The sequence below is a fragment of the Lasioglossum baleicum genome, chromosome 12, assembly GCF_051020765.1.
Source record: "Lasioglossum baleicum chromosome 12, iyLasBale1, whole genome shotgun sequence".
In the NCBI taxonomy this organism is placed as follows: Eukaryota; Metazoa; Arthropoda; class Insecta; order Hymenoptera; family Halictidae; genus Lasioglossum; species Lasioglossum baleicum.
The window spans coordinates 15,678,686-15,699,555 of NC_134940.1; the positions used below are offsets into that span (position 1 = coordinate 15,678,686).

Consider the following 20,870-nt stretch of genomic DNA (forward strand, 5'->3'; position numbering starts at 1 on the left):
AAGATATTAACGACCCATGTAAATAAAAAAGATATTTAATGAACATATTTGAATGTATCTTACGTGTACCGTTTTTCAACTGTACATCGTAGTTAAATTTAAAATGCATTAATTTCATTCGCGATATAATTACACGCTATGTATTTATTTACATGCATATGCAACGCGACTTCACGCGTGATCGTGTAGAAAAGTAAAAAATAGTTGTTTTATCTACGAGATTGGCATGGTTAAACGTCGAATTTCTCGAAACAAAGATTTTGCCCTTCTTCTTCGTATTCTTCCCTAGTTACTAAAAGACTCGAGAACGATGGATCTTCCGATAATGTTTTGCCACCGTACCACGCGTACGTGATTGGACTGAAATAGCGAAGAATAAGTTGCACATAAGTTAACATTTTATAACGATAGCAGAACAGATAACTAATATATTTACTTCTCGGGCGAATGAACGTTTATCGTGTACTCCGCAGGGGCAAAGCTTCTAACTTCCGTGTAAATTCTTTCTCGGAATCCTGGGAACTTTGCATTCCCACCTGTAAGGATGATATTAGACAAGAGATGAGGCCATGTTTCCTCGTCGCATGATTTCAAGCAGTCCATAATCGCTTCCGATATACCCATTTGCCGAATACCAACGTCAGATGGGTAGAACAATATTTCTGGTATAGCAAATCTTTCGTTGCTCAACCGTAGAGTTTGCTGTTCATTAGGAGGTTCTGGATTCTTCAAGAAACCACGTCTCAATGTTGTGTAATCCGGCAAAACGTAATCTTTGATTATAGGATTATTTTCCAGTTTGCTTCTAGCTGTTTCCATGTCCTTGAAAAAGTCCTGTGAGACGAAACAAGAATCCTCCTTCACCTGATTTATCACATAAGTTTCATCCATGACGTGCAGTTGACGATAAGATATGATCTCTTTTAGATGATTTGTGAGAAGCTTTCCACCCACGTCGATGCGTCTGATACCTTCTTTTACTTTGGCGTCGTTCACGTACGGTACTATGTGAGTAAAACTGTATCCGCTATCGACTACTATGCAGCATTTCGAGTTCGAATTTTCTGATTTATATTGGTAACAAGAGAGGGTAGTAGCGTTAATTCTCAATAAACTTTGACACTCGTACTCCTCGAAGAATATCTCGGTCATAGCTTCTTGTACGGTGGAAAAATTGTATAACGGTTCTGTTATGACTACAGAGAGGTGACTCAAATTTACAGGACAGCATTCTTTCGAGAACACATAATCCCATACGGTCTTTTGGACGTCCCAATTAACAAGGTATCCTTTCTGGAAGGGTAGTATGTAGAAGAGACCGGACGCGTCCCGACATTCCTCGATCTGATTTCCAACAAATGGTCTTCGTCGTTCGCTTTTCGCTTTCATAATACAATTAGGAACTAATCTGAAAATAAAAGCATGAGATCTCTTTCGATAAAAACCATCGTCTATCTTAGATTTATTATAATCGAGGTGTAAGGCTTACTTTGGGCTGTCAGAAGCTAACCCAACTTTTGCAGTGTTCGCACCGTTGTCAAGAATGAACGTAGAACTACCCATATTTACAAGTCGATTAAATGCCGAGCAAAAATTGATCGTTTCTTCTTTCTCTTGTACCTTTGCAAACGTTACTCAAACTCTATTTTACGCTTAGAATATCTACGTTCTTCTTCCGAAGGATTTAAAGGGCCCCGGTAAGGCGCCATAATAATGTTACCGACTGGTCTGTATGGTAATGTGGCTCCATCCGTCGAATTAGTTGTCGTATAGATTTCGTGTCGCACGATTTGAAATACTCATGAATCTGATCGATTATATATTGTTAGTTGTTTAAAAATTAGGTGGTCAGATAGTCAAGGGTCTGCTTGTCGACACGAACGTATGACAGAAAAATATACAGGATTGTCTGTGGTTACGTACCCTATTAACAATAATCTAGCGGTTGACCGACGTTATCGATTTGTTTAAAGTTTAAATGCGCATCAAGGCATTAATTGTCTAGCTGACACAGCAAAGCAAGGCCTCGTTTGATCCAGTGACTAACCGGATATTTGGTGTCTAGTAGAAGCGATAGCACGTAATTCGTCGAATGTCCGGTTGTTTTCAATATGCCGAAACGGGCGGAAGTAATATAAAGAGGACACTCGTATCGTTGGCCAATATTTATGAAGTCCATGTGCGTTGGTTTTGTCCAAACCATCGGCATACGATCCCATAAGACTTTTGGGTAACTCTCTTCGAGGAGCATAGTTGTCATGTCCCATCTCGCGCCAGCCAAAAACATGCCGTAGATGTAAACACCGTCTGCCGGTGATTCGTCTAGCTCGTACACCGGAAGTACCTATTAAACCGCACGTTAAAAGGGAGTAGACTCGTTTTCAGGATTGCAAGGGGGCGGGATGGGCCTTCTCATTTCTCGATAATGCAAAGATGGGGTTTTTCAGCAGTCAATCGCCCTCCAAAGTCCTATGTTTACGTTTATGAGGCGTAATTTGCATTATTCGGAAGCATACAACTGCGCATGTAGCTATTTTCACAAAGCTGCGACAGCTACATGCTGCCGAACAATACGAGCGAATTACGCATCAGAAGGCGCTTCCCACACCCTTGCAATCCTGGAAACGAGACTACCCCCTTAAAATGATTTCTTCGCGAAGAATTAGTGTTTTTGCTTTTGCTCGGGTCTAGGGATACTCAAGCTCGAGTAAGTGCCCGAGCAGTGAGCATTCTAATAATAATCGAGCTGAGCTTTCTAAAAAGTCTGTCACGACTGAACCTTGTAGTCGAAGTCGATCCTGTCGATCGGTATCTTGTACTTCCTCGCAAAGTTCTGCGTGGTCGCCGTGAGGAAAGCGTGTACGAACGAGAAACCCGATACCCAGAATGTCGTTGGCTTTCCGTACACCAACCAGTTTCGGAAGAAATTCAATCGATCCAGGAAGTCGTTGACGAAATTCGGTAACGGTTTCAGGCTCGGGTAGGCGCACGCTCTCGTCCACGACTGTGGTATTCTCGAGCTCAGTATGTGAATAGCTAAATCCTGTACGTTATTTCCACGTTAAAGAACTCTGTTCCAGTTTATTTAACATAGACGACATTGTTACCTCGAGGGCGGGAGTCATCACTACTAGCCCCTTGACCGCATTCTCGAGCATAGTGAGAGAGTGCCGTATTTCGTGCAGCAGAGTGTTATATCTCTCTAATTCTTGTATCAGCACCGTGTTCATGGATTCCATGTACATCACCGGATATCGTTCCTGGGCCTCTTCGATGTCGAACAAAGTCGGCATCCTATCGTAGATATCCTTTTTCATATTGAGCAGTATCTCGTCCTGCTTAGAAGTGTCGCCCGCCGTTCCTGTCCGCTGTATCAGCAACATCGACCGGAAGAAGGTATTTGCTAGCTCGAGATCTCGTGTTATCCCTGCGTTCATGTGGAGACCGAGTGCCTCGGGCGGTGGATTCAACGGGATCCCTTCGATCAGTTTGATGTAATCGTCGTACTCGTGTCTGCTCGCAACAGGGAAACGAAAAATGTTATTTTACAAGTTTAAGTCAAATGAGATAATTATTATGATTAGTTACAACGCCTGGCATCGAAGCGCAAGAATCAATTGTAATGATTAAAAGGAGAAGAGTTGGTACTTTTTTGGTAGAGCATATTCGGGGCCAGCCTTTGGCGAGAACGAGTAATTCGAATCCGCGATCACGTCCGCGTTGTAGAAGTCTTGTAATATTGTGATCAAGCACCTCCGATCCCGGTCGTCCGTGACTCTGCCCCCGTAATTGCACTCTCCGGTCAGATATAGGATCGCTTTGAACGGGATCTCCGTGTAATCGTGCATGTACAGTTGGAGCTGTTGGGCAGATATTTGCAGATCGGATTCGTTGAAACCTGCAACGCAACCAACTACGTTCCGGAGCTGATCGCGGATCACGGATCGACGAATTCAACGGACTCAACGAACCGTATTGTATGTTCCAGCCCTGGGCTCCGTAGTTTCGCCTCTCTTGTACCACAGCGTGAAAAAAGCACAGGGCATAAAGCAGCTTAGAGTAAGATCTCTTCTTTTTCGGGACCGTGTCGAAGAATCCCGCGTCCCTGGCTGATTCGGCTTTATACGATCTAAAAATGATCTAGTTAATGTCTGCATTCATAAATTGACTTCACGGCCCAGCTGCGACAACGTTTCGCACCTCATGATGTTGTTCTGCAATCCCGTGGGCGGTTCGTTGGTCATTTTCACGCCGTTCTGTAGAATAGTGATAGGGAAGTGTTCGGACGGGTAGCTGGTCAGCCAAAGGCGAAAATTGGAATGGGTGTTCGAGGCGTCGAAGTTCTCGCAAATGCTCTCCAAGCTAGGCATCCAGGAAGCGGCCAGGTGGCAATTCTGCAAGCATATCCATTCGCCTTCGGCTTGGCCATGTTCGATCAACTTACGAGCGATCGGTCCTTGACCCTGTCCCAGCGAGATCGAATTGAACCTCTCGAGAAAGTTCACGTTCTCCGCGTACTTTGTCAACGCCTCCATCGGATCGGAGCCCGGGGAGAGAATAAAGATCAACGGGATCAGGAAGTTTGAATCCGCGAACGACTTGGAGATGTCGAATGGCGGAGGCACGACGAATTTCAAGCCCATTCCTTCCTGGACGAACCGTTGGATCTGTAACGAGCGGTGAAAAAATGAGTCGCGCAAGGCCCTCACAAAAAATCGAATAAAGTAGGGTCAACGAGGTAGCCCTTACCATAATTGTCACTTTATCGGTTCTAATCATTCTAATGACGATCAGCTTTTGGAACGGAGTCAGAGTCGCCTCCCAGGGGTTCGGCATCGGCGAGTTCTCCGGGTTAGTCAGATCGTAGTATTGTTTCCACTCGTTTCTGTTCTGGAGGAAGCTCGTCTGGAAATCGGCGAAGCCCGGCAACGCGTGGACGCGACACATTTCCGCCCAAGATTTATCCGGAAGCCAAGCGGCTACCGGATTCTCCGAAGCCGAGGCTAAAGCGACGCCTCCGGTCAAGAAAAACATCAGCTCTTCTCTGGTGATCGCGTTCTCCGTAATCAAGATCGTCGTGTACAACATGAACGAGTACAAAACCTGGCGGTTCGAAGAATTGTAAGTTGAATTTCTCGCGTGAATTATCGTTGAAAGTTCGGCAGTTGGTACGGTCTGCGATTGGCCCGAAACATGTAGGACTACTTTCTATATTTTTACACCGCCTCTGTATCAACTTTTCGAGCTCGCAACAATACTTGGGCGGGATTGGGGGTTTACCTTGTCCTTCTCGAACAAGGACCTGCAGACATTGCGATACAGGTTGTAGGTGAAGGTCTCCCTGAGAAACGCGAGTCGCCGCTCGAGGATCTTGCTCTTTCTCGCGGTGTCGATCGAGTTCACGTACTGATTGATGAACCAAACCAATGAGTACTGGTACATCGGATCGATGTTTGGCAGGTCGGTGATGGTGTAGTAGAGCGCGGAACTGTGTTTCGCGATCGGCTTGTAATTCTGCCGGAACTCCTCGATCTGTATCTCGGTCTTCTTCGCGATCGACTGCTTCTTCAGGATGTCGGTCGAGAGAATCTTGGACGAGTCGAGGATTTCGATCGCTTCTTCGTCCTCGAGGATAGTCGCGCCTGAGTCGGACAACGTTTTTAGGATGTTGTCCTCCACCTGTTTCAAAGCTTTCCGGTTCGCGGCGCTCTGCACGATCAGAAACTCTCGTTTCTCTTGCAGATCCGGCCGCTCCTTGGCCACCACGATGCCCAACAGCTGGTCCTCGAGACCGGGCATCGTCAACGCGAAGTTGATGAGTGTCACCTTGTTAAACACTTCCGGCAGATAGTGCGGGTTCCGCAATTTCGTCGTTATGTACAGCCTGAATCGTAAACTGTACTCGATCGCTTTCTCGCCGAGATTGATGAACCACATGTTCCCCATTTTGTAGATCGACTTGGTCAGTATGGGATCAAGGGCTGGCGTCAAATCTTCCAGAACGTTCTCTATGAGCACCGGTTTTCCTGGGGTCGAAACAAACATACATATGTGGTGGTCCACGCAGTTTGTACACCTTGAGTATTTTCCGTTACTTGCAATAATATTAAAAAATGATGAAATACTCAAGGTGTACAAGTTGCATAACTCGCGTACCATACTCCAAAGCCCTTTCGATGATGCTCATATAGTCCGCGTTTGTCAGCTTGACGATCTCCAGCTCGTTTTGCTTTTCCATATTGCGGATCCATTTGTTCGCTTGACTCTGGGGATCGACGAACAAGCTCCACCTCTTCGAGTTGTCGGCGATGATGGCGTTCTCGATGGAGAAAGAGTCCCGCGGCAGTCCGAATATGTTCCACGAGTTGATTTTGATCTCAGTGCCGAGGATCTCGACGAAGTCGTAGTCGTGCGTACAAGGTATCTTCAAACGCATCACGTAATGGAACCATTTCTCCAGGCTCTCGAGGCGGTAGCTGGTCGTGAACGGTCCCATGTACGCTATCATGCCGCAGGAGAGTAAAATGTCGCCGGGCAGGCTGTCGTAGGCTCTTTGGAGACTAGCCGCCGCGTCCATCCACCGGTTTTTCTCGCCGCCCAAACCGTTGATCAGCTTCTCCGCTCTGATCAGCTTGTTCCTGCAGAGGGTCACCTGCGAATCGAATCGAGCGGTTCGTTGGTCACCGCTTGTCACCGGAGACAATAGGTTATCGCGAGCAACAGTTGCACCTCGTTTTGGAGCTCTATCTTCTTCGCTACGGCTACTTGCAGCTGTGCGTTGAGCACGGCCAGTCTTTCGGTGAGGTCAGCGAGCATAGCGCGTCTTTCGTTCAGGAACGCGATCGTGTCGTTGTATTCCCGCTCAGCAACCTCCAGTTTGGCCTTCTTCGGTGCGACTACTTTGGCCACCTCGTCGTACAGGACCATTGCTCTGACCCATTTACAGAGACCCTCGGCAGCCGACGAAGCCCTCGCCACCACCTTTGGCTCGAAATTCTTGTCCGTCAAGTATTTCGTTTTGATCTCCTGAGGTTGGGACGATAGAATAGAATGTAGTTGCAAGTTAGCCCGCGAATAGGTCGTAAGCGAATCCCCGTACCTGCATTATACGGGGTGGAATGTTATCCTTATCGTAATTGCGTAAGTTCTCCAAGAACCGAAAGTCGCCCAGCAGACGTTTGCTAGGTCCCCAATAGTCGACTACTTTTTTACCGGTGGCTGGATCCTCGATCCTGGCAGGCGGTATGTCTAACATCACGCAGACTGCAGCCATTACGAGCTTCACGCCAGCAGGAGGGCTTCTCATAGTCCTCACGACGGTTATGTCGGCCGGCTTTAGAGTATTTAGAGCCGCTAGACGAAACAAACGGAGAAAGAGAATGTAATAAATAGAGGCTTTCAATGAGCATCGATGCACACGCACCGATAGCTTCTTCCAAGGCAGGCATCGCTTCCGCCAAGTCCGCCTCGCATTCCGTTTTCAGGCTCATCGAGATCTCTGCCTGCTGGTGCGCCATATTTTCGTCCCTCTTGACCAACATCCGGGCTTTCTCGACGCTCACGTTCTCGGTCTCGATCTTCTTCATGGTCGCGACCGTTTCCCTCGCGGACGCTTCCAGTTGCGGCTGCAGTCCCGACAGCGTCACCCTCATCTTGTCGATCTGCTCCGCGGCGAATTGCAGCTTGTCCAGTCCGTTCAGGTATCGATCTCTGGAAAACGAAGGAAGCTTAACCAAGGTAAGGGCTAAGAATAGAAGTTCCCACTGCAGAAGCATCTTTGGGCAGAAGCTAATTCGACATACAGGACTAACACACGCGCAAGTACCTGCCGATCGTGAGTTCGAGCTGTTTTTCCTTCATCAGTTCTGCATAGGTACGAATGAGATCGAGGAAGCTGGCGGTAGTGATGTACGTTTGTCTGCCGGTGGCGACGTGGAACCGGGCACTGATATCTTTGGCGCAAACGTGGAAGAACTTGCTGGCGATCACGGCGTTTACCTTGACCAGTTCGTCGATGTCGATATCGGTGGTGCTGCGAAGAGCGACCTGCTCCAGTGCATCCTCCGGCCATACGTCGAACCAATCGATCGTGCAACAGTTGACCAGGCTCGGGTACAGACGCAATCTGATCCGGAACGTGTCCCCGACAGGGCTGAAGCACAACATCAGGTGCAGCTTTTCCTTGCAACGGCTCACGAAGAACGAGAGGACAGCGAGAACCGATACGTCCAGGTTCCGATTGCCACCTTGCGCAGCCAACCGAGTCGCCTCGATGATCTCCTGTCTCTCTTCGATGGTGAACAGATTCGGCACCTCGCCGGAATTCAACAGGCTGTCGATGTCGTTCAGGAACATCTCCTCCTTGATCTGCCCCTCGGTCAACAGAAACACGTAGTCCTTCCCCACACCGCCGGAATTCATCAGCACCTAAATATACATATATAATAGGTGAAACGGATACCATTACTTTTTATACACCCTGTATAACAATCGTAGTGTACGCGAACCTTTTTAATATCGTCCCGCCATTCTTGTAATCCGTACGCGCTGCCGATCTCTGGCTGGAAGAGACCGTGGCCAACCATGCTGGCGGCGAGTTTGGTCAGAGATTGTCTGCCGGATCCACCCACGCCGACCATCAGCAGACTACCGCACGGGATCACCAAAATCCGACAGATCCTGGCGAGATGCTCGAGCGCATATCGGAACAGAACGATGTCCATCTTGTGTCTGTGCGTGAGATTGTAGTCCTCGAGACAAGACGTGGCTACCTCGAGGTATTCCTCCATCGACTGGACTTCCTCGTAGCGACGATCGCTCGGAATCGTGTCGATATCCATGAAAGTGCCGAATATCAGACTCTGAAGGCTCTTCTCGTTGAGCAGGTCGTCGAACATGGGCAGGTAACCAAACAGCGCGTCGAACTGCTCCCTCAAGTAACTAGAAACCGTCTCTTTGATCCTCAAAAAGAGCCAGTGACGGTCGGACTCATCGATGAGACGATCGCCGAACACTCGCAGGATCTCGTGGACCCAGAGCTTCGCGAACACGGACTTGGAGTCCACCGACTCCTCCCTGACCATCGTGCAGCCGATGATGACGCGCGAGAAGTCGCGCAGATTGAACAGATAATGGGACTTGGCTGGTGTGGGTCTGAGCTCACTCCGGGCATTCTGGAATATGTTCATGGTCGCGTTCACGACCTCCATGATCCAGGGCATGGCGGCGGTTGTGAAGCCGTTCCGTTGCATGCCGATGAACGCGATGCTGGTGAAGATGCGTATCACCGTGTCCTCGGTGAAGGTGCTGATGCTGAACAAGGTGAAATGTCTGAGAAACCTCTGGTAGATCTCCTGCCGACTGCCACCCGGCGGAGCCATCGCGCAGACGAACATCGTATCGAAAATGTGAATCATCTCAGGCTGTTTCAGATCGAACCAGATCTCGTGATCGAAGAACTGCCGGAGCAACTCGATGGGCGGTTGTGCCCCGTAGATCTCCTTCGCGGGCATGTTCACGTCGTCGACGAAGACTACGCATCGGGTGCCGGCCGGCGGGCCGAACTGATTCCTCCGTCTTTTATACAGCTTGGACACGACTAGTTCTTGAGTCTGCGCGGCCGTGATGTACGGCGTGAACGAGATGAAATTCGGCAGGTACTCCGCCTCGCTAAGCTTGTTCATCAGCAGGTCCTTGATGTAGACGCTCTTCCCGGTGCCAGTCTCGCCGTACAAGAGAAACCGTTTCCGGCGGCGCACGTGTTTCTCAAACATGGTCTGATACTTGACGGTGTCAATCGTGGGGACCGTCAGCTGGACGATGCTCCCGGTGTCGAGGAACTCCTCTTGCCGGGCGACGTCCACGTACCGTCTCCAGGCACCCCTGCCGCGGTACGTGTAGAAGCAGTCGTGGATCGTGTCGTCGATGGGGAACGAGATCAGGTTCTCGACCAAGTACTCGGGCATCTGGTGCTCCGGTAACTCGTTCTTCCACATGGACAGATAGTACTGGTTGAACCTGGTCCGAGAATCGTAATCGAGAGTACCGGCGGCGCCCCAGACCACCGACGACACCATTGTCGCCTGCAACCAGGACATCACGAACTGGTCGAACGTCTTCGGGTTCTGCTCGACCGCGTCCTCCATCAGCATCTCGAAGAGGCCCATCGTGCTGACGACCCGGTGAATCTGGCCGGCGGTAATCGTCGCGCGACATCTCTTTCTGAGGAATTCTAGACAGGGATCCATCTGCCATTCGAACAAGTCGTTGATGTTGTCCAGGTAGCCCTCGGACCACTCCGGGCTCAGCTTGTTCAACCAAGAGCGGACGAACGGTCGCCAGCCGAGGACTCGAGACTCGATGTAGATCATTCCGCAGCGGGATACCGTAGCCGGAGAAGCGTGCAACAGGTCCATCGCTTCGAATATCATCGACATCGTACCGGACATCTGCATGATCTCGCCGGACGTCAGGCAGAGCTTTTTGTTGTCGTCCAACACGGTGTTCAGGTTCTCGATCCACACCGCGTCCACCGGTCCGTCGAAGATGAGCCACTTCCGGTCGGGTGTGTCCTCGGTACAGTAATTGCGGAATGCTACGGCGCAGACGCCATCCGTCCACTCTGACGACACCGGGTCGAAGAACCCGTACAGCTGGCCCAGGGTCACCGATTTCGGGTTAATCGTGAAATACTTGGTCACCGCCCCGTTCTCGTCGCCCTGATGATACATCATCGTCAAAGCGTCCGCCAGGGTGTACAGCACCGACGTTTTACCGCCGAACGGCTCCCCGACCAACATGAACCTGTTAGAAATTTCGAAAATCTTAACGCTGGGTTCACGAAACACTAAAAGTCGCTATTTTACATTACTTTACGAAAATAACGAGAATATGTCTGTCCAAATTTTTACCCATTTGTTTTTTAGTAAAACACCCCCAAAAAATAAATTTGTCGAATAACTTATAACGGATACATCTTTACAATCTCAATAAGCGTAAATTAACCCTCAGTTACTCGCACATCACTTTCTGCATAACTATGGGGTTACATGGAATTCTATACGATTCCAGCATAAATAAATATTTAGTCGATGAAATAACTACTTCAATGTAAAACAATTTTCTGGTGTAGTCGACACCTTTGTTTATGCTTGAAACACTAATTTGAAAGTTTTGAGATTGTAAGTGCTATATGCGAGTAATTCAAAGTTAAGGGAGTCTTTTCCAGCAGACGACGCTCGCGCGTGAAGACTCACACACCGCTAGGGTACACTCACACACCGCTGGACCACGTATACGTACGCGAGGATTGCAAGGGTCAAGACGAGGTTTTGTAGTAGTCAAAATCGCTAGATGAAAGGTCAATCTAGGGCGCTGTTTGCCTCAAAAGTCCTTCTTTTACGTTTCCGGGCAATGGTTTTGTAATATTTGGCTGCATGATGCCCATCGTGTATGTCACGCCGGTGTACTAGCCTCTCCGACGGGTAACATGCAGCCGAATATTGCAAAACCATTGCTCGGAAACGTAAAAGAAGGACTTTTGAGACAAACAGCGCCCTAGATTGACCTTACATCTAGCGATTTTGACTATTACAAAACCCCGTCTTTGCATTATCGAGAAATCAGAAGTGGAATCCCGGACCCTTGCAATCCTCGTGTACGTATACGTGGTCTAGCGGTGTGTGAGTGTATCCTAGCGGCGAGTGAGTGTTCACGCGCGAGCGTCGTCTGCTGGAAATGACCGTAGAACCCGTCCCGTAAACCTAGTATTCAGTGGTTTGACGCTAACGAACCCGTGGCGTACGATCATCATCTCGAAGGTCTGTATAATCTTCAGCAGAAAACCGTCGACCGGTTGCAGATTTCGGGTCTCGGCGATCTGGCGGACAGCCTTGAGAAGCGTGTCGTAGCTCGGCGCAGGTAGTTCAAGCCCGGGGAACAAGTCCGAGACAATGCCTTGGAACAGAGGCACATCGTGGCTCAAGAACTTGGGCAAATTGACGTCGATCACCGATCTGAGTAGAAGCACCGACTCGTCTTCGTCCGGGAATTGCAGTTTGATGTTCTGAGCGGCCGTCAGCACGGTCTTCACCGCTCGCATCCCATAATCATAGTGGGACTGACTCGACAACTGCTCGGAGCACAGTTTGTACGTGGTGACGATCTTCGTGGAGAGTTCCCGGGCGGTGCTGAACCCGGACGAGTACAGGAATATCTCGGCGATCATCGCGTAATCGGGTACCATCATCGCTACCGTTCTGAACAGCACCTGGCAAAAACAACAGTAAAATGTCTCGACGGTTTCTAAAGCTGGGTTTACATTGATCCAGTAGCATTCCAGTCCACTAATCCAATTCACCTGTGGATCGTAACTGGAGCAATGTAGACATTATTTCCATACAAACAATGCAGTTGAATTTAATTTGACTTTATTTCAGCTAGTCGTGTCGTTCGATACACACCTTTAGATTGTCGGGTAGCTCCGAGCGACCCGCGTAACCGGGGTTCATCGTGATGCAGACATAGACGGCCGGGTTCAAGATCAGCTCGGTCCCCTCGAACATGAATGTCTGCAGCTTGCCCCTAACCGCTTGCACGATGCAGAGGATCTGCTGTGCCACTACGGACAACACCTCCAGGTCGATCCGGTTGAACTCGTCGAAGCAAGACCACGCGCCGCACGATGCGAGGCCCTTGAAAAACTTGCCCATGTTCTTGTAGTCGAGACCCTCGGAACAGTTAAAGACCACACACTGCACCGCCAACGCTCTGCTCAGGTCCTTGGTTGTCTCCGTTTTCCCCGTACCGGCCGGACCTTCCGGTGCCCCGTTCAGATGCAGCGAGTACGCGCCGACCAACGTCCGATAACATCTGAGAGTGTAATAAAGCCATTTACTCGTCATTCGAAATAATTTTTACCCAACTGTTCAACTGGGTAATCCATGCGCCGAACTTTTCCGAAGGGAAAGAGGATTCTCAAGCGGACGCGTACCTGTCCGTTAAAGGTGTGATAACCAGGCGAGGCGTGTTCCCGAGGTACTCGTACGCGTAGGATACCGTCGTGTATATGATCCTGACAAACACGTCGTCTTCCCAGTAGTAGCGTAGCTGCGACAGCCAATCGAAGTCCGTCTCGTTCGTGATCCCCTTGTCGATTAACGCCTTGACAACGTCCATCGCGTGCACGTCGAGCGTGATCAGAGCGTTCAAGGCGGTCCGATTCTGTTTGGACAGTTGTCCTGAAGAGCAGCAACCCGCTTAGCAACGATCCGCGCGCAAAAATGCTTGGTGAGCTACCTCTGACTAAATTAACCATCTCCAAAATCTGCTTCATCAGTTTCCCGTAAAGCGTTTCCATTGATAAGCGCATACGTGTCATTAAACTGTTCTGGACCTCTATGCTCCAGTAGATCTGAGACACGCAAAGGACAACCATACCGGGCCAGATGCGGACCCATACTGGCCGCGGGTTCACCTCGTAGTCTCGATAGCTCATCAGGATCTCGTTTCTCACGGACTTCACCATTTGCTCCTCCACCTATAACCACGATGTATCTTACAGTAGGGTGACCTACCCAGTGAATTAACATAATTCGTACTAATATAAAATATACCTGAACGAGCCACCGCTCTACACAACCTCTCGCTGCCGCCGTTGAGATTTTCTCCTGCATCGTCACTTCTTCGTAGTCCTCGCTAAACATCGAAAATATTTCCAGCTCCTTGTCGAACCTGTGAACAGAGACGAATTACTCAGATCAGAAGATCTTCTTTCTCGTCTTCTCTACTGTTTCTCACCCCAGCCTGTTAATCCCCTCGAAGCACTTTCGGAGATGCGGCTGGACGCGGAGAGGCTCCTTCGTCTCGGACAATATCTCGAGCATGTCGTCGTTGCTCAGGAAGAAGAATCGCGGAAAGTAGAGTCTCTTCTTCTCCAAGTAATTCAATACGCCGTCGTTCACTTTCTCCATCAAGGTGTTCGCTTCCCGCATGATTTCTAAAAGACCTACCTAGATAGGCGATCACATTGCTTCTCGATAAAATGATTTTTTTCGGCTTACGGAGCCTGCGGTCTCCCGAACATGGGGCTCCTTCGCGACACCGTTCATCGCGCTACGAAATATTCGGTCCACCTGGACGAATAGCATTTCCTCCTCGGGCAGCTGCGCCACGATGTCCTTGCTTGAGAAGATTGGCAACAGGTACATCCACTGTACTTGCACCTAAAACGAAAGGTTTGTACATTTTACAATTGATGTAGAAAATGTTTATTTTGCAGTTTAAACCAGAGAGTACCTTGGTCCACTCTTCGATGGTTGATTGTATGCGAAGCAGCAACAAGTAAAACTCTTTGACTTGCTCCTCGATGAGCTTGACGAACGCGGATCCTCGCATAGCTTGCACCTTCACGATCTGCTCCTCTAGAACCGCTTGGATGTCGTCCAGTTGCGTCAAGATGTTCACGCCGGTGTCCTTGTACGTCACCGTGGTAAATATTATGTCGTCCCACTCGCTGATCATCTTCGCCAGCGACTCTTCGAGCATGAGTTCCTTGCTCGCGCTCGTGCTTATCATCTCGTATCTATGACAAAGGAGAATGTCCCTCCGGCTATTGTTCTGCTTCAGTCTACAGCGATATATCGCTCGGTTACTATTACTTTTCCAAGTCTTCCATTAAGTTCATGTTGATGATCTTTCGGAAGGTTGTTCCTGTGTTGGGAGTAAGATCGAACCCGGCCACCTCGGACATGTCGTCCCAGTGGATCTGCTTCAACGCGGGATTACGGAACACCACCAATAGAGGCACGTATTGCTGGTCGATAATTACGTATTGAAAACGACCGAGATACCGAGATACATTTCTGGAGCAAAACCTTCGACGCATAGAGAATCACCTTGAACCACTTGATGTTCTCGATCAGCTGATAGCAAAGTTTGAGGGGCGCTGGTTGCTGGAAGGGGTCCGGCTCGTCCGGTGAACCTGAGAAGCTGATCCATACAATTTCATTATGTACTAGAATACGGTGGGTATTTGACATCTCTCATTTTTAACCATCTTTATGAGATATATCTTTATAATTTGTCACCATCCTTATATAGTTCTTACCCGTGCGCATAATTGGTCGCGAGCTCCATTTTGATTCGCGTTCTGTACTGTTTGCTGATCTTGTTGAAGTCGCTGAAGTACTCGGTGGTCTTGTTATCGATCTCGGTGGAGTCCAAGTACTCGAACGGCCCGTTCAACCAAACGCCGCTGTGCCTTTGCCAGCGATAGCCGCGATAAATTAGATCGTAATACGGCATTATGTTGTCTTTGAGCTCCTTGATCCGCGGATACTGGGAGTTCGGGTATTTAAACAGCGTCTCCTCGTCGTTGATCCATTTGACCCTCTCGTCCATGCGTTCTAGATCGCGCGCGAACTTCCGCATGTACTCTATATACTCGCAAATGCGATTCGCGTCGTCCATGTCGTTCATTATTTCCAACCTAGCGTCAACAAACCGATAACGCAACGGATACTAATAGAAAATTCAATACAGGACCTAGCGAACCTAGGGAAAGTGTCTTCGACCTCCTTGTTCAGAAGCTCCACCTTGCTTTGAAGCTTCTCTTCCAATTCGAATTTGATTTGTTCGTACACAGCGCTGTTTTGCTCGAATACCGGCCGGATACGCTTCAACCAGTGTATAGTGGTGTTGTTCAACTCGATGTGGTCCTTGGACAAAGTAGTCATTTCGATTAGAGCTGCCATCATACGCAGCGACTGAGTGATCTTTTCTTCCAGTGACCTCATCGTCTTCGACGCAGCCGTTAGCATGTACTCCCCTAAAATTTTATCGCTAAGATTTTTCGTTGTTTTTGAATTTCTACTTTCCCAATGCAAAGTAGTTACCCAGTTCGAGCAGCTCCTTGGTAGTGTTCGGAACGTTCAAAGCTCGCTCCCTTATGGTCTCGAAAGCGTTGCAGATTTCAATGTTGAAGTACCGGTGACTTTTCACCAGTTCCCCGATGATTAACTGACGCACGGCTTCTGTACTTTCGAGGAGACCCGCCTTTGCGGCAACCTGATTGATGATTGCTATGGGAAAGTACTCGTGATTCGGCTGAAACGATTATTTCAAACTTTTCAAGTTCAATTTAAAGTCTCGCGCGGCGGATCAAGATGGCGCGCGAGTCGGCTCGATCGAGAATCGTTCTGCCGTTTCGAATATGCCCGCGCTAAAGAACTATCGATGCATATAATCTTCAATGGAAACTTTTACCATGCCATGGATCGATCGAATGAATTGATTGAAATCCTCCACCTTGCTCACGCATTCTCTAAAATGGGAGCCCGAACGAACGATCGTTACGACTTCGTCTCGCGTTTCCGGATCGAAAACAATTCGAAACTTTTCCCGCAGATCTTCGACGTAATCGATCAGCGGCCGATAAGTCTCGTCCAGAATAAGAGCAAGACGCTCGTAAGCTTCTTCCAGGTACCATTCGGGTAATACAACTTTAATATAATCTTGACTGGTTTTCACGTTGACCCAAGACGCCAGTGGCGGCAGTTGTTGACCGACCATGCGGATTTGATCCATTAAGTCACGGAAAGAGAAGCCAATTTCCTGTATCGTCGGACTGAGAAATATCTCGTTCTTTTCGCACTTGAGTTGCAACTGCGAAACACACAAACGTATCGTTTATCGTTCAATAGTACAATCTTTATTTGCATCTGTAGCAATAGACCCACCAACGCTGTTAACAATCACTGGTTTATCGATCGATCGTAAGAATAAATACAGGGTATTACCATTTTATTTTTACTACTGTAAGAAAAGGGGAAGCATACTTTCAACAGTGGCACGGTGCTCCAGTCGCTCAACACACCCAGCAGATGTTCGATGGTGTTTATCATGCATGTGACAACTTGTAGACCGAGCAAATTGTCCGCGCAATTGATGAACTCGTGTATAGTGGGTGGGGGTACGTCGTAAAGGTAACGCGGTTGAGAGATCAGGCGTACGATGTCACCGTAATAGGTGCCGGTGACGTCGAGAGCGCCTTTTTTCGTATCCGATTCCAGCAAGTCCAGAAACCTTAAAGAGAATTTCTTACTATTTTTGATCGAGTGTAAACTTATATACTTGCGGTGCATTGCGGTCGCAGGAAAGAACATAATCGCGCGAACAACGAAAACGACAAAGTTCCGTTCGCGCGCGCGATCATCAAGTGCCACGAAGTATGCGAAATGAGCGTCGTTTTGAATCGAAGATTCTCAATCTTTCTCGCGCCATAAATTGTTTTCGTGGCAGCACGCTGTGACAGTGGTGAGATATTGTGCAAGATTTTTCGCGCATGCGCGCCGGTTTTAGCCTCAATAGAGTAAAATTCTCGATGAAAAGGGGCACCTTGAACACCTCGTAAAATCGTAAAATATCGGTACTTTTCCACCAATATAACTGCCCCAGGGCTCCGCTACCTCGTCATCATAATATAGATCATACTGAAATCATACATGGACTTAATAGAGATAGACTGCGGGGCCTTGCGAGGAATCTTGCACAATATCTCCCCACTGCGTTGTGACCGCTAAGTTTTTGAACTGGTCGAAGGAAGTTTAAAATGAAAAAGTACACAACCTGTTAAAATCGAGGTAGTCCAGTTCCCGGTAACGGCTAATGTCGCATATCCACTTTGGCATCAACAAGTTCGCCCTAGCAAGTATGTTTCTCATCAACTTGTGTGGTAAATAGAATTTCTTCATTATCGCGCAACGGTTTCTTAAGAATTTCGGATAGAGGTCGGTTCGTCCTGCTAATTTGTATGGCGGGATCGACACCAGGTCTTCGTTGCACGTTTCCTGGCACTCTATCGCAATTACGCGTCTCACCGCCTGCTCGTGCATTACTCGCTCGTAACGCGTTTTCGTCTCGTCCATTTGCTCCTCGAATGTATCCACGTATTTCAAGCGCAACCGATCCGCTATCAAATTCCGCATGATCTCCTCCCATCCCTACAACATTCGAATATTATGAGAGTGAAAATGTGAGAGTGCTCTGGAGTGCTCGCGCTCTGACAAAAGTGACGGCAGAAAACAGCCCGAGCGTAACCACTTTATATTCCCTCTAATTCCCTCTACGACTCTACGACATGGTAGTGAAACGCGCGCTGTAATTTCGGCGCGCAATTTGAAATCACATACGGGGACCAAGCTGTACGAGGGCAATCTCATCGCGAACTCCGTCATTTTTTCGAAGTAGAAACTTTGTGGTTGCTTCACTGTACACTCATAGTCGGTCTGACAAACGTGCGTGTGTCTCTCATAGTCGATCTTTGTTCTTCCGGTTATGAATTCCATCACTTCGTGCACTTGCTTCGTGGCGAACTTAAAAACCAAAACCAATGAACCGAAGAAATTGACAGAATAACGAATGAATACCTTTTCCAACATAAATGTGTTTTGGGGGAATTCTTTGCTCATGATCGTAGCCACGAGGGCATCTGGAACTTCTTTAGCATCCTCCATTCTTATTCGAACTCTTCCGAATGAATATCTTTGCTTCTTCAAACTCCACGGACAGCTTTTCTCTAGGATGTGCAATCTGAGAGATTGAACTGAATATGGCCATTGGAGCAACAATGACTCTCGATCGATCGATAGAAAATTCGCTTCTCTTGAACAATATGTTTACTTTTTATTTGATTATTATTCTTCAGGGCCTTTTTCGTTTAAAAATCAGTTCGTTGTCTCATGAAGACGGTAACAGGATTTGAATAAATGCATTCGATCGACGTTAACGAAACGATTATATTTGAACATAAAAATTTATGGTTACGTCTAAATGTTACAACGATATAAAGTTTGCCAGTAAATGAAGAGAAAATGGTCGTCTGAAGTACGGCCGTGCTGTGCTGCTCACGGAGAAGACCTTTCGCACGTTTCCATCTGTCATTATTAACAATAGGCAATACAAATAGAGAATTCAGTTGCTTCTCACGTAACGTAGATGGTAGCAACGGAGTTAGTATTTTGTTTTGCTTGAACAGCACGACCCGGGATGATGGGCAGACTGCGAATTTTATGTGATCGTAGCAACAACACGATTGTATAAAACTCAGTATACGTAGTAAAAGTCTAAATATGGTTTAACAAAATTATTTTCTATGGAGTCTGATAGAACCGTTCTGCATACAATTCTCTGTTAACTGGCCCGTGAATACCGATGCCCGCATAAACATCCGCAGTCAGATGTCGCGAAGTAATCGAGGAGAAGGAAAGTAATTCAGTAAAAGCGAATGGGGATCGTAGAAATACAATGGAAGTATAAAGCGCGCAGCGACTGTGTATGACAACAATAATTTAAAATCGTTAGAAATCGTACGCTCGCCGTGTTCAGTCCAATCAGTTCTCGACGATGATGCCTCCCGCAATCGCGCATTAGTTGACTAGAACTTCGAATATCACGTCTTTACAGCTCCTATCCAACGTTCTCGTCGATTTTGATGATCTAGCGATGAGATAAAATCCTGAGACAATTCTGATATCTGGTATCTCGACGTAACGAGTACATGTGTGTATGTGTGTGCATATAACACGATGGAAGTATCGTTTGTAGTCGGCTATACAACGTACGCGTCCCTAACATATTAGTGGACTACGGACGTTATGCGGTCACGCTTATGTTACGAACGTACCAGCATAAACATCCGTAATCTACATATTAGCGTTCGAACGCGCCCGATAAACATCGAAGACGCTTGTCCAGTACACGACTATGGCGGGCAACAACTATAACAGCCTCTTCTCTCGGACAAGGATCGTGACAGATGATCTTTTCCGGCAAGATCCATTTACGGAACTCTCACTACTCGGACTTATTCTTTTATTCTAATGTACCTTGCCTCGAGTTCTCATCGCCTTCTTACAAAGTTTCACACTACCCTAAACCTATAACCGAATTGTACAATCGCTTCGTCCGCCGACGCGTAGATCTATATACAAGGATGCTATTTGAATTTCGCGCACTTTTCCACATACAATGCTCTCTCTCTCTCTCTCTCTCTCTTCCTCTCACACAAGCACACACACTCTCTTTCTCTCTTTCTCCCTCTCGTTCTCTTTCTGACATTGTTGTCGCGCGTCCACAACGAAACTAGAAATATAACCGTTTACAACAGATATATCGGCAAAGCGATGCTATGTACAAGATGTTTGATGCACGATAACGCGCGTGTCATCGAATAACGCTTACAGTACAAACAATCGTTAACAATAATGAAGGCTTTAGTTAGTTAATCGCTTACTATAGTAGAACACATATAGGTACGCATCTATATACTATTATGTATTCTACTGTAATAAACTCTATATTGTATATATATTTATATATTTATATATGTATATCTCGTATAGGTGATAAAAAGAAAAATCACGCAACAAGTCGATCATCGTACAAATTTCTATCGAACCAGCAACGGAATATTTATATTTTATATTTTTGTCCAAAGAGCAATGGATGTTAAACCGGTGATGCATTATCGTCGAAAAAAAAATAGTATATCATCTAAAAGTAGCGAGCTAGGACGAGGAAGAAGACAGATAACTTGCGTTACTGCCACACGTGTATTATGATCACGGGATTTATCTCTAGTTCACCACGTTCTTTCTCATGAGGTATTTCCTCGATACTATGTTGCAGCTACTCAAACGCGATTATCATAAATCGTGTAAAATATTTGAAACAGTGAAAAGAACGAAGCCAGAAAAATAGAAGAATATATATATACGCTTTCTAACGTGTTGTCTAATAGAACGAGTTTTCGTTTCATGAAAGTCTGTGCAGCCTTCTTCTCGCTCATTTAGCGAAGATTGAGCTACTTTTTG

At 47.4% G+C, this 20,870-nt stretch overlaps 2 protein-coding genes across 2 annotated transcripts in view; both read right to left on the reverse strand.

Moving 5' to 3' along the window:
• Positions 1-7: 7 nt before the first annotated feature.
• Positions 8-1,796, reverse strand: LOC143214514 (actin-related protein 6-like). The gene is made up of 3 exons (XM_076435692.1): positions 1,490-1,796; positions 437-1,408; positions 8-360 (listed from the first exon to the last, which is right to left on the reverse strand). The coding sequence occupies exons 1-3, from the start codon at positions 1,561-1,563 to the stop codon at positions 231-233; spliced, it is 1,176 nt and encodes a 391-aa protein (XP_076291807.1). The 5' UTR covers positions 1,564-1,796; the 3' UTR covers positions 8-230.
• The window catches only part of Dhc62b (Dynein heavy chain at 62B), a 23,546-nt gene continuing 4,384 nt past the window's right edge, over positions 1,709-20,870 (reverse strand). Inside the window, exons 12-42 of the mRNA XM_076435700.1 lie at positions 17,626-17,999; positions 16,836-17,082; positions 16,264-16,662; positions 15,894-16,104; positions 15,553-15,826; positions 15,107-15,487; positions 14,895-14,988; positions 14,658-14,812; positions 14,296-14,581; positions 14,061-14,222; positions 13,798-14,009; positions 13,614-13,731; positions 13,297-13,537; positions 12,992-13,238; positions 12,462-12,870; positions 11,793-12,268; positions 8,508-10,803; positions 7,826-8,427; positions 7,424-7,710; positions 7,100-7,353; positions 6,730-7,026; positions 6,157-6,652; positions 5,281-6,026; positions 4,750-5,103; positions 4,201-4,667; positions 3,972-4,129; positions 3,649-3,898; positions 3,108-3,513; positions 2,780-3,043; positions 1,924-2,344; positions 1,709-1,807 (exon numbers count right to left, since the gene is read on the reverse strand). Of these exons, the coding sequence (XP_076291815.1) occupies positions 1,994-2,344; positions 2,780-3,043; positions 3,108-3,513; positions 3,649-3,898; positions 3,972-4,129; positions 4,201-4,667; positions 4,750-5,103; positions 5,281-6,026; positions 6,157-6,652; positions 6,730-7,026; positions 7,100-7,353; positions 7,424-7,710; positions 7,826-8,427; positions 8,508-10,803; positions 11,793-12,268; positions 12,462-12,870; positions 12,992-13,238; positions 13,297-13,537; positions 13,614-13,731; positions 13,798-14,009; positions 14,061-14,222; positions 14,296-14,581; positions 14,658-14,812; positions 14,895-14,988; positions 15,107-15,487; positions 15,553-15,826; positions 15,894-16,104; positions 16,264-16,662; positions 16,836-17,082; positions 17,626-17,999 (11,514 nt within the window). The 3' untranslated portion in view covers positions 1,709-1,807; positions 1,924-1,993. The remainder of the gene's footprint in view (positions 1,808-1,923; positions 2,345-2,779; positions 3,044-3,107; positions 3,514-3,648; positions 3,899-3,971; positions 4,130-4,200; positions 4,668-4,749; positions 5,104-5,280; positions 6,027-6,156; positions 6,653-6,729; positions 7,027-7,099; positions 7,354-7,423; positions 7,711-7,825; positions 8,428-8,507; positions 10,804-11,792; positions 12,269-12,461; positions 12,871-12,991; positions 13,239-13,296; positions 13,538-13,613; positions 13,732-13,797; positions 14,010-14,060; positions 14,223-14,295; positions 14,582-14,657; positions 14,813-14,894; positions 14,989-15,106; positions 15,488-15,552; positions 15,827-15,893; positions 16,105-16,263; positions 16,663-16,835; positions 17,083-17,625; positions 18,000-20,870) is intronic.

What these genes read in the sequence shown, in the direction of transcription:
- LOC143214514 (XM_076435692.1), bottom strand. Translation starts at nt 1,563, where the DNA reads ATGGGTAGTTCTACGTTCATTCTTGACAACGGTGCGAACACTGCAAAA. An exon ending in TTAGCTTCTGACAGCCCAAA is followed by an intron (nt 1,409 to 1,489) that starts GTAAGCCTTACA and finishes TTTTATTTTCAG; the next exon opens with ATTAGTTCCTAATTGTATTA. An exon ending in AACGTTCATTCGCCCGAGAA is followed by an intron (nt 361 to 436) that starts GTAAATATATTA and finishes TCGCTATTTCAG; the next exon opens with TCCAATCACGTACGCGTGGT.